At 45.8% G+C, this 12,989-nt stretch overlaps 1 protein-coding gene and 1 long non-coding RNA gene across 15 annotated transcripts in view; both read left to right on the top strand.

The window, feature by feature from the left end:
• LOC117221585 (serine/threonine-protein kinase MARK2) overlaps positions 1-12,989 on the top strand; it is a 135,380-nt gene that overhangs the window by 113,712 nt on the left and 8,679 nt on the right. Inside the window, exon 15 of one of the 14 annotated variants that reach the window (XM_033472657.2) lies at positions 6,323-12,184. The exons of 12 other annotated variants lie outside the window; for them this stretch is intronic. In XM_033472657.2, the coding sequence (XP_033328548.2) occupies positions 6,323-6,335 (13 nt within the window). In that variant the 3' untranslated portion in view covers positions 6,336-12,184. Of the gene's footprint in view, positions 1-3,538; positions 4,268-6,322; positions 12,185-12,989 lie in introns of those variants that run through there. One more of the 14 variants, XM_033472658.2, reaches the window with a different exon arrangement.
• Positions 2-2,708, top strand: LOC143259895 (uncharacterized). The gene is made up of 2 exons (XR_013033938.1): positions 2-679; positions 739-2,708. It is a non-coding gene; the product is annotated as an uncharacterized LOC143259895 (long non-coding RNA).

Here is a 12,989-nt window from a genome sequence, read left to right as displayed (position 1 = left end):
TGCCATAATTCAGAGTACACGTATGTTAAATCGAATGGTCGACATATCGACGTTCGACAGCATGCTAGTACACGTGCCACTGTAAAGTACCACTGTTCGTCCGCAAACACACGTCCGCAGTGATCGAAACCGGCCCGAAACTTCGGCCGAGACGTTAACTTTTCGGCAAAAGTCGATTCACGCGATCTATTGTACGCGGGTCTCGCGAAGCTTGTTCGCGGATCGATCTCGCGGATTCCTTCCGCGGAACGCGGTCCGGCATTTTCGAATGTTTTCGTTTTCCTTTCTTTTTTTTCCTTTTTTTTTGTTGTTGTTATTTTTTTTTCTCTGTTCCAAAATCCGCGAAAAGTAAAAGAGACTGCCCCGGGTAGAGCCGTCTCGGTGTTGTTTCCGCGTTCAAGACTCGTTTCTCTTTTCGTTTTGCCTCGGGCGCGTAGCTTTCGAATCGAGAGTCGCGTTTCGCGAATCGGTATTTGCGAACACGACAGCATCATTTGCAGTGGATCTACATATATATTACATATATACAGGGTGTCCCAAAAATGTCTCGCAATCCGAAAGTGGCGGGTTCCTCGGGTCATTTGAAGCAACTTCTTCCTTTACAAAAATTTCCTCCGGGGCACCGTTAACGAGTTATTAACGAAAAACAGTGATGAGAGGCGAGATCAGCTGCCGCGAGGTGGCCGAGCCAACAGCGCCAGCGGTCGACCGGTCGAATCCCAGCTCAGCTGGCGTGAGGCGGCCGAGCCAACAGCGCCAGCGGTCGACCGGTCGAATCCCAGCTCAGCTGGCGCGAGGCGACCGAGCCAATGAGCGGAACTGGGCTTCGTGCGCTGGCTGGCTGGGCCGCCTCGCGTCAGCCGTACTCGATTCTTATTGGTCACTGTTTTTCGTTAATAACCCGTTAATGGTGCCTCGGAGAACATTTTTGTAAAGAAAGAAGTTGCTTCAAATTATCCGAGGAACCCGCCATTTCCGGATTGCGAGACATTTTTGGGACACCCTGTATATTACATATATATACATATAATATTATCTCTATCTATCTGTCTACTCTATCTCTCTTTCTCTCGATGCATGCGTATCGATCGATTCGACCAGAGGAACGACTTCTTGGACTGCGTTCACGTACGCCATTCGTCATCGGAATCGTTTTGAACCAGTCGAACCTGTCGTTTGCATGCAACATTGACGATTCTATTGTTTTTTAAGGATGCACAATGACTATGTACTACTCCGTAACAAGAGATTCGTACATTTCTATTATGTATATGGTATATACCTTTTCTATATCGTATACGCATACATATGATTTTTGAGATACAATGCGCGTTGCGTGCGTTGCAAATGGAAAAGAAATTTTGATGCGTAACGATCGGCCGACAGTCCGATGAGCCAGCAGCGACCATTATCAGTGAAAGCCACGAAAAACACGTAGCATCTCTCTCTCTCTCTCTCGCTCTCTCTCTTTCTCTATATATTTTTTTCGCTCTATCTCTCCTTTCTCTATTCACCCCACGTTTCTATCGTCCACAATCAGGCAGTCCTAGTTTCATTTATTTGTTACGGCGGCAAACGTTTTTTTTTCCGTTCGGTTGCTCGCGACCGATCTTTAGACCGTGATTTTCATTTTTCTCTCTTTGGTTCTCGTCCCGAGCGCCTCGAGCAACCGTCCCGAAAGTGCAGAAACAATTATCCGTCCATCCGCATCCGTTCCGCAATTTTCGATCCACTCCGCAGTGCGATATTTCAGTAATCTAGCCGGACTAAATTGAATCTCGATAACGTTCCAGACGCGCGACGCCACGAATCGATATACCAGTTTCGCCCGAAATGTAGGTACGATAAAGTCTTCCTAATATTCCTTCGGCTTGTAAACAGAAATGGACAATTTGGGAAGAGGAGACACGATTATTCGAGCCTTGCATCTCGTTTTTATAATTGTTACGACAATCGGCAACTATAAAAATGAGCCGCGAGGCTCGAATCGACGGATCTCCTCTCCCCAAATCGTCCATTTTCGTTTACAAACCGAACGAAAATACGGGAGAATTTACTGTATTGCTCTAGAAAGTAGTCGGTAATGATCCATTAGATGAATTTCATGATGTAACTTTGTCGCAACGAATTTTCATCGATCAAGACGCGCGTAGAACTTTGTTCTTTCAAGCCTTCGTAACAATTGCACGTTCGTAAACGTTGTTTAGTCGAATTCGATGGACAAACGATATATTGTAGAAAGAAGGTATAATTTCAAAACGGACATATTTCATTTTTATATCGATTTAACCATGAAGGATCTGAAACGCGGTTGAATTCGCGTTGAAATCGTTCCGTAGAGAAACGTGAATTGTGAATGTTGAAATCAATCGTCCCCGGTAAATCTGTCGCGAACGAATCGTCGTTCTTGGATTCGAGCATTTTGTCCGGCCAGATTTTCTTCTGTACCATCGCACCGCGGTCTCCTCTCCTCCAGAGCGTCGTTTCGTCGCACTCTCGTGAAACGATTGATCAACAACGGGAGCAGCCCCTCTCCGATCGTCGACGAACTGCGATACACTGCTTGGCCAAGTTCGAGCCACCTCGCATACTCATTGTGCATCCCTCTTTGACTTGAACGTAGCGAGGCATATCCTTGATTGATCTACCTATATACTCTCTATTATACGTACACGATACATTTAGAAAAAAAAAAAAAAAACGAAAACGATAATACATCGAATAAATGAGACTTTCGATCTTGCCGACCGAAACAAGCGACGATTGAACGACAAAAAAAAACAATAATAATGACAAAAAAAGACACGAAACGAAAAGAAACAAAATTGAGAACGGTAAAAAGAGTAATCGAGAACGTGAATAGGAGTACGCGACGACGCGTGATGCAACCGTCGAGAACGCGTAGAGAAACGGACGACGAAACTGTGCAAAGGGAACGACAAACAAACACATGAAATGTTATGTACAAAACGATAGAGAATATAATGAACATATATATATATATATTTTATATATCTATGTATCTATGTACATATATAGATATGTGTATGTGTATATATATATGTATATATGTATGTATATATATATATATAATTTATATGTATATGAAAATATATATATATAGGTATATTATATATTTTATATATATATATGAAAGACCGATCGGTTGAAACCGACCGCGAATCACGCGGAATGCCACGGAATAACAAGAGTTTAGAGTCAGAACGAAAGTAATCGAAAAAAAAATGTATCCCGTTTCGCCCGTGAACAACTCGCACTTTCACGATATGGTCACTGGACTCATCGTCGGTAGACAGGGCTAGAAAGACAAAAAGACTAAGAATAAAAAAAAATCAAGTAAAGGCGCAGCATAGCCATTGGTGCATCGCTTAATCTTTTGACAAGAATCCGAATCCAAAAAAAAAATAATAATAAAATAAGATAAAATTCAAAACTAAAAATACAAAAAAAAAACCAAAGAAAAGTCAAATTCGATTTAATGTTATGCCGGTGTGTTGTGTGTTATTCTATGCTGCAGGACGTGAACTCGATTGCGATCCGCCCTCGAACACTGGCAAAATTCTCTCTAAGCGTTCTCCTCGAAGATCGAACACACACGCCCCCGAGACGCCGGGAAGCGGAGAGTATCGAGGAGTGTATCCGTTGGAGAACCGGGATAACTGAACCGAACCGGGATTCAGAACGAACGAAACGGGACTTGGCTCTCCGTTATTCTGTGGCATGTACCCCGGCGACCGTGGAACCGGAAGTGCAATCGGTTCCCGATCTATCGATAACCAACGTAGAGAACCGCGGCCGACCGACTCAACGACCGACTCAACGGACCGATCCAACGACCGACACGAAACGAAAATTACCATTTCCGCGAGCATCTGTCGGACGTAGGCGCCTGCTGTAAGTGCACGCGGCTCGTTGTCTCGCGAACTCGCCGATGAAATCGTATTTCTTCGTGGAAGTTCGTTCGAGTCCGCGGTGACCGGCGCGAGGCGGCAAACTTTTCGACGGGGGCGAAAACACGTTTGTATTTGAAAACTGCCACCAACGAGGTTCACCGTTCAACGACGAGGCCTGGGTCCGTTTGGACCCAGAATCCAAATATTCTAAATATTCGACTATCCAATTTCTGACAGTTCATTCAAATCGTTTCATTTAGCTTTTTATAAAATCTGACTTATATCTAAAAGAAATCAAATAAAAATATAAACATGTTGAAAATATTGTTGAATAAAATTACGAACGATCCTAAGCACGTTAAGTTGTATCTCACGTATCAAAATGGTCCGCTGTTCGAGGGTTAAATCTTGTACGACGTTTGGTAGGAGATTTCGTTAGATCTGTTCGAATTCTCGGTAATATCGATTATGTTGCACATATTTTCTCACCTGTTTCTCGTTGAATTCGGTATCGACCTTGAGCTAGTATATAAATACACGATTATTTAACGCCGAACCTACCAAGCCTGTCGAAACGACCGCTTACACGTTTCGTATTTTAAAATTGCCGAAACTAAATACAAATAAAGACTCTTCCGTAGGAGACGATTGAACTATAATATTCGATGTAATCAAAATTGCCGAAAGTCTAACTAAATTCAATCGTATCATTCTTACGGAGCAACGCGCTAATTTTAATGTTCCGGTAGATTCGGCGTTAAACGAGTCGTTTAGGAAATACGAGTTTCGATGCGCGACGCGTTTCGTTCGAAAGCCCGATTGCATTTGTCAGGCTCGACGACGATATTCGTTCGTAACGGATCGAACGATCGCGATCGAATTCGAACGATCGCCCGTCGAAGAAGTTTGCCCATCGCGGACAGTTCTCGAGATAACGGGGCGCGCGCGATTGCCGCGCCTACGTGTTCTCGCGTTTGTTCTCGCGAAGATTGCCAAAAGAAACGACCCTGGGGCGAGAAAGTGTCTTCCTGACGATACTAACCGCGGACGATATACCGGGAAGACGGTACCTGGGAACCGAGACACGCGTAATTACCACTGGAACCTCGTGCCTTTCCAAAAAAAAAAAAAACAAAACAAAATAACTCAACCTGCCAACTATACCGATAACGAGAAAATATGCGCGCTCTCCTCTCGGCACGCTCATCGACGACGCATAAACGTATAAACCCGGCCGATCTTCTTTATATTTTTATACGTACACGCACGCGCGGCGGTTTCACCCCTGAAACGTACACACCACCCCCGTCCGGGACATGCTGCTTCGTTATCTCCGCGCCCTTTTAGAAGTAAGGACGAAGGCGCGCCGCGATTCTTTCGACCCGCGTGGGGAACCGCGAGAACCGTGTGACCCAATCGAACCGATTTTTCTTTTTTGGAATAATTTCTATCTCTCTTGTCGTTTCCCATGATCGCGAGGAGTCCACGGTGAAAAAAAAGAAAAAAAAAGAAAAACGTTATCGTCGCTCGCGCCTTTTCAGACTGCGGAATTTCGTCGAAGAATTTACGAACGATCGTGGCACGCGAAATGTTTTACCGCTGGGAGACAATGAGATTCATTGGGAATTTTCCATGCGAACGCATGCTACCCGCGAATACGATAAGTATATATCGCTCGTTTTTTGGTTCGCAACGAAGATCGCGGCGGTACTAGTCGTCGTTACTAGCTACTCGACGCCGCGAGGTCTTCGTTTTATGTATAGTTTAATTAATCGCGGTACGCAAGCATATTTGTACATTATATAGAACATAATTGCAAGAATATTTCGAAGTATATTGCCCGTTTCGTCGCGGAGCGTTCGATCTTCGTGCTGCGACGTCGACTTAATTAGTGGCCACCGCGGTGGCCAACTTAAATTTCCGATCAGCTCCGTACGAAACGAAGCAACGAGATCGACACGCTCGTCGCGAGCGATCGCGTTTAAAATTGTAGATAGAGAAATGCGTGATCCGGACGCCGATGATGACTTGACAAAATATGGTCGCCGTGGGACGGAAATCCTGTTCGTTTCTCATTAGCTCCGAGCATCGAATCGAATTTCGGTCGGTTCTCCGATCCGAAGCTCGTACGAAAGAATACGAGAGAGAGAATTCTTAGCACGAGTTTCCGCAGTTTCCGATCGACGAACGTAAAACGCGTTTTAAACAAGGTTCGACGACCACCGCGACCAGCGAGAAAATGGCGGGCGTGCGCGTGCTCCGAACCGTAGGCGAAGTGGTATAAACTTGTACAGTACTAACAAAAAAAAAAAAACAAAAAAAAAAGAAACCCGTTACACGATCGATCTTATTTCCAAGGTGGCCATCGCATGGAGTCCATTGTAAACCATTGATTCGTGCATTGACAGGTTTTCTAAGTGAAGATTCGAGTCTCGCCTTGTTTCCCTCGAGCCGAAATGAGACCGAGCCGCACACGTCGAATGTCGAGCAACGGCAAAATATACAGAGCCGCCATTACCGTGGCGACGTAATTAAAATCCGATCGAGTGGCCAGCCGTGACTTCCTAACACTGCGTATTCTCTTCGTTCTTTTCTCTCTCTCTCTCTCTCTCTCTCTCTCTCTCTCTCTTTGTGTGTCTCTTTCTACCTATTTTCTCTCTTTCTTACAACAAAACGAAAACACGTACACACACACACAGAGCTACACGAACAATACACGATACTCTTGTTTCCCATTGTTTCCTCTTGTTTCTTCTCTCTCTCTCTCTCTCTCTCTCTCTCTCTCTCTCTCTCTCTCTCTCTCTCTCTCTCTTCTCTCTCGCTGTCTGTCTTTCTGTTTGTTAATGTTATGTAGGATTACGAAGCAAATACCGTGTAACATTATCGCCTTGTAACATTGTATTATTACTCCGGGAAAATATGTTGGATAAAAAGCAACGTTTCAGATTAAATTGTGGACCCCCGAAAAATAATCGAGCTCTTCCCCGTGTTCGGTGCAAAACTCGGTTCGCGCCGATCCGCGCGCCATTTATCTTTTCATTTCGCACACTTTCGTTTTGTTTTATTTCGAACGTAACGTTCGCGCTCGCAGAATCCGCAGAACGGATCCAGAAAATCACGTTCCAGTTCGATCGACGACGTCGCATCTCGCGAGCCGTATTACGCTTTGTTTCTTTTTGTTTGTTGATATCCAGCATAGATTCCTAAGCACCAAGACAACTCGTAGCACTTGCGTTTGGTATTATTATGGTCGATCGACGCCGGATGCGTTATTTAGGGCCTTTATTTATCGAAAGCGCGTCTCCTTCTCATTCTATCTTATTTTCTTACTTTTTTACTTCCTTTCTTACTTTCTTTCTTACTTACTCTCTCTCTCTCTCTTTCTCTCTCTTTCTCTCTCCTCGATTTATCTGCGTGTATACCGCGATATACATATGTGTGTAATTTATGTAAATATCTCACTCTCGCTGTAAGACCGCAGAGCCCTCCTTCGATGCGAGTCGACCACCGTCCACCGTTTTTGTTCCGCCGTTTTCGAGAGTCCCCGTTATATATATATATATTTTTTTTGGTTTCCCTGCATTTAAGTCGACGGACGTTCCGATCCCGTACTTTCTACAGTTTGGTTCGACCGACAGGATATATACATACGCGCTCTCTGATTATTCCGCTCCATTACGACGCTCAATCCCCTAAATACAGACTGAGTCATTCCACATTTCTTTTTTTTTTTTTTGTACGCTCGCGTTAATCGCCGATCCAAGCTGCCTGAATCCTCGGTCGGACGTCAATCGTGTTACCGGAACCCGGGAAGCAACCAAAAAAAAAGAAAAACAAAAAAATTCACGAATCACAATCTGCTGTTTGATTTTCGCTCGGTTAGCCGCTGTGAAACGGCGGTGGTAGCTTTGCTGCGGAACAGCGAATCCGACGGGACCCCGAACCAAGATCTCGTCGGTGGTTGCCGTTGTAGCTGTTCGGGTCTCCTCGATTTCCAGAACTGGTCAGAACTGAATATTAATTTAAGTAGGGACCGTCTTGCAACGGATTCGCTGTTACGCACCGCGCCGCTACCACCGAACAACCCCTTAACGCCGGGACCGAATTTTTAACCCGGGATCGCCCACGTGCGGGTCTAGAGCCAGGTGCGTACCCACGCGGGTGTTTAGTGGCGACAGTGGCTACACGGGGGTGCTCGCGAACCCCCAAATAAAAAGTAGTATTCATTGAAAAATTAAAATACACGAAAATTCGAATATCCTGAAATTGAAAACTACCACTGGTTGCGCGAATTTAGAAGCTGGAAGATCTGCCAAAGGTCCATTGGACCTCCGACACTAGACACTAGCGCGAATATCCCCGCGCTAGACCCTCGCGCGAGTGATCCCGGGTTAACGCTAAACCTACCGCGGTCAAAGCGACCGCTTTCTTATTTCGCAATTCTGCAAAGTTCCGAGACTCTTTCGTGAAAAACTTCGGAGCAAGTTTTATAATAAAAACTTTACAAATACCAAATAAATTCGGTCTTCTCACTTTCGTGAAGCGGTACATGCCAGTTAGTATTACTGCTCGGTAGGTTTAGTGTTAAACGAGTTCTCTTCGACCCTCGCACGCTCCTCGACGACACGCGCCTTTCCAAATGCTGTGTAATCTCCGGGTTTTCCTTGTAGCATTGTAATTTAGCGATTAAGAACGCGAGTGATCGGTTCGATGTGCGTAACAAGAGCCACGAGGCCGCGCAGAATCATCCCTCAACGGAGGGGCGAAACGACGAGATGTCGGATCTTCCGTGGAATTATTCGCGAGGAGCGTACGACGATCGGGAGCTAAGATCGACCATGCAAGAATCGTTCGCCTTTCTATGTACATAGACGCGTCCGTGGACAATCGGTCGACGATCGATCGAAAAACCGACGACGAGCGTGTGACAGAGTCGCGTTAGGGGGTTGTAAATCGACTCGAATCGACTCGCATCGGGGATCGCGCGGGAGCAACGGAACACCGGTGCGGACTGGCCACGAACGATGCAAACGGATCGGTTGATTCTCCCTCCTCTGCGTCGAACAGATTGTATTGTAGCCCGTTTAATTGTACAAAACTCGATTGGCAAAGAGAAATGCACAGGACACAGAGACCCGAGTAGAAGTTTGGACAGTGATCGCGAGACGACGACAGAGCTTCAGCCGGTTTCCGCGTTCTTCCGCTCCAGGAAAGCCGACGAGGGAAACGACGACGCACCGCCGACGACCGCGCGCTCGGTAGAACCGCCGTCGCGTATCAGAAACGCTGCCGACGGGGATCCCTTTGACGGAGAAGCGACCAGATCCGTTCGAGGACGAACGCGCATCCGGCGATTTAACCCTTTCGCTACGGCGGGCCTCGCCGCGGAGTCCCTCGTGTAGAACGGAGCACCCTGCCGAAAGCAGGAACATTAAGCGCGCGCAGTCTTCAGCATTCGGGGCCAAGTCTTTTGCTTCGAAAACGTTGGATTAATATGACCAGAGTTATTACAATTGTTCGTAGTTTTTGGTAGATGATAGCGTCTGCGAACAGAGGAAAGCGAGGCGATAGCCCTTGTTTTAACTTTTGGCTCCATTGTTGTGACCGGTGACTATAGTCACCCGTCGTGTATAGGTGGCATCTTGTGGCAAGTGACTATAGTCACCCATCGTATGTGGGTGTCGTTTTGTGGCGGGTGACTATAGTCACCCGTAGTAGCGAAAGGGTTAAATGCTGTTCTCGCGACGGTGTGGCTATCGAGCGCGTGGCCGCCGCGAGACCGACGGAGACCGGCGGGACCCCGTTTATCGAAACTACGTGCCTTCCTCTTTTTGATATTGTACATTTCGCGCGTAAACGAGAGAACAAACAAAGTGAAAAAAAAGGGTATTTTGCTAAACTAAGCGACACCGAAAAAAGGTCGACATGGTCGCGCGGTTAGTTCGTCCGCCCGGATAATCGTCCCCGAGCATTTTAGCGCGGGAGGATCGCGGATCTGTTCTCTTTTAACTTTAACCGATAAGAACGGAGAAGAAAACCGCGTCTTTGTAAACGCGTCTATCCTCTCGAGCAGCCGAGCGAGCTAACAAGGAGGGACCGAGGAAGAAGATCGCTGGGCGTTCGCGTTCGACGGAGGAGAAATCTTTATCCGAGCTTTCCGCTTCCAAGGAACCGAGACTTCCGCACGTTGCCGCCGCGCCCACGTTTCATCTCGATCGGCTTTTCATTGGTTCCGCGCGCGCGTTCCTCTCCGTCGTGTCGCGCCTCGCGAGACCGTCGTCGGAATTCCTTTGTAATCGATTCTCGCCGATGGTACGCGCGCGTATCGACCGAACGCTTCTGCCGTTTTTCTCTCGCTCCGCGTTTTTCTCTCGTCGCGAAACAACAATTTCGAGGGATGCTCATCGCGGAGCGGGGACGTTCGTTCGTGGCTCCTCTGTGGCCGTTCAATTTACTGTGCGCCCGTTGGTTCCTGGACACGGTTGCCTGTTATCAGCAACCACCGTGCTCCGGAACGTAAAACACGCGAGGGTGCGGCCTGGGACCATTATTCCTACGAGTCGGCCCCAAGAGCCGCGAGTTGAACGTCTCTGCGCGCATTATCTCCGTAGAGAAATTAGCAGGCATGGGCACGGACTGCTCTTCGAACATTTGCGACGTCGTTCTTATTATTTGCACCGGTCGGAACGTTAACGCTGGAAATTATCGAGCCCTAATCGCGACTAGTGTATATTATTTTGCATTTTTGCCGGGACTGGTCTTGTTTAAACTTCGTACGATTTATATTATATTATATGCTCCATCAAAGAGCTGTGTCTAAAAATTTTCACCAAGAAATGCTCTTACAACGTTTCGATTGATACGATAGTTTTAGGGTTAAACGTTACCGAAATACGTTGCTTCGGGAGAATAGTAAGTTCAGTTTTACTCGAATTTCGTGCGCGTTATTACATTCGAGAACACGTTTTTATAATTTCAGTGATTAAACGAGGCCTTTTCGATCGGTTTTATAATTGTAACGTTAAAGAAGCGATTCCGTTTTAAAAGCTACCCGAATATCAACGAGTTTTCGCAGGACCAGGACATTTCGTGAAACCAGAACGAAGAAAGGAACGATATTTTGATCCTCGATAAAAAGAACGTTCTCGCGTTAACGCTAAAATAGCATCTACGTCGACGCGTTTCCGCGTGTCCGAGAAATTTGTCGATCTTACAAATCCTCGAAGATGATCCGAAGATAATCCTCGAAGAAGATCCGTCGATGTCACGCCGATCTGTCGCGTTCTAACCTGAAACATCAGGTTAAACTAACGCGTAAAATCGGGTTAAATTCGCGTGATCTGCCTGTAGACCTACGTTTCTGTTTGCTCCGACAAAGAAAAAATTCGGTGCAAAATTCGGTCGCCCGCGTTGTGCCCGTGCCTGTCGCGCGGCGAGAATCGCGGGGGATGACGAGAGAAAGGCGGGGGACTGGAGCGGGGTGGATATCGGCGAACGTTCGGCAAAGGTTCGACGAGCAGAAGAAGAGCGCGCGCGTGCACGCAAGCCGAGAGAAACGAGAACGTCTCGCGGATCATCCCGGGAGAAGCGATTCCGATCGTAGTTCCTCGACGACGCGACGCGCGAACGGAGCAGAGGAGACGACAAAGACAAAGGCAAACGGCGCCGAGAAAGAAAAAGAAAACACACACACGGCAAGAGACAAGGGAAACGGACGATGATGATGATGATGAAAGATATACGCAACGTATATGACGATAGCGCATTTGTAAATGGATCGATGCTGTTTGCTGCACTCCAAACGCTACGCCCGCCCACGCGCCTCTGAAAGACCGTTCTTTCTATTGACTTTTTTCTTTTTTCTTTTCGTATCACCCTTTTCCTTTTTTATATATATATATATTTTATTTCCGTTCCGTTTTTTGATTTCTCGATATCTTTCTCGAGTTCTCCCGACGATTTCGGTTCCGCGACAGCAAATCTTCCGATATGTATATGTATATACATATATGTATGCATATATATATATATATATATATATATATATATATATATATATGCATATACATATACATATATCGCACGAGATACGACGGGATGCAATTTTCATCATGGGGAGAAAAGACAGCGACTGCCTTGGATTTCCACGATGAATGGAGGGCAGTAAATAGCATGCATAGAAACAGAATAGAAATATTATTTAAAGTAATTTTAAGAAGCAATAATAGTAATAATTTCGTATTAATAAACAATGTTGAAACTGTCTTGTATATGTGGTACCAATTTATTTCTGAAACACCTCCATCGACAAAGGAGCCGTTTTTCTCGCGCGTTTCTTCACAGGGGGAAGGGGAGGGGAAGGGTGCGATTTCCGTTTTCGAGCCGTTAATCCATACGCATGCGACGGTGTCGCGTCAACGTAATCGGTTTCTCCATCGAACGACCAATTGGTTGTACGATCGAACGACAAAATCGCCGTACACGCTCTTTCAGGCCAAATCGATCCTTTTGGAAGTTGACCAAACGACTCGAGCTTCGCCGCGGAAGATTAATTTACTAGACGATGCAACGAGATCGCATATTCTCGTCGTGCGCGTTACGTCGCTGTCATAAATATTTTCTTGTTTTAACACGCTACGCGCAGGACAGGTATCGATACTTTTCCAAAAAATTTAACTTTCTTTAACCCTTTGCGCTCGAAACCATTTTAACCGTAAATCTAAATTAATTTTTCCGACTTACGATATTTCCATTTTATGCGACAAAGTGCATTTTGTGCATATGAAATTGAGTCTTGTGACTCGTACAACAGTTAGACTTTTAACAACTTTTTACATCTAAACTTTGACAATATAAAAATTATCTTGGAACGTGATGTAACGATTTTAGCGGTGCCACAGAGTCGCCACTCGAGTGCAAAGGGTTAATTTCGTTATATATTTGAAAGAATCCCTCTCCGAAATCCTAGAAGTCCTCGTTGTACAAAATCTTGTCGCCAATTTCGCGAGTATATTAAGTGTATTGTAAAAAGCGGATTTCACAAAAATTCGCTGATTTTTCACGGTTAGACGCGAG

This window comes from Megalopta genalis, chromosome 7, assembly GCF_051020955.1.
Source record: "Megalopta genalis isolate 19385.01 chromosome 7, iyMegGena1_principal, whole genome shotgun sequence".
Lineage (NCBI taxonomy): Eukaryota > Metazoa > Arthropoda > Insecta > Hymenoptera > Halictidae > Megalopta > Megalopta genalis.
Note: the sequence above shows the minus strand (reverse complement) of the source record. Positions and strands in the feature narration are given on the sequence as shown.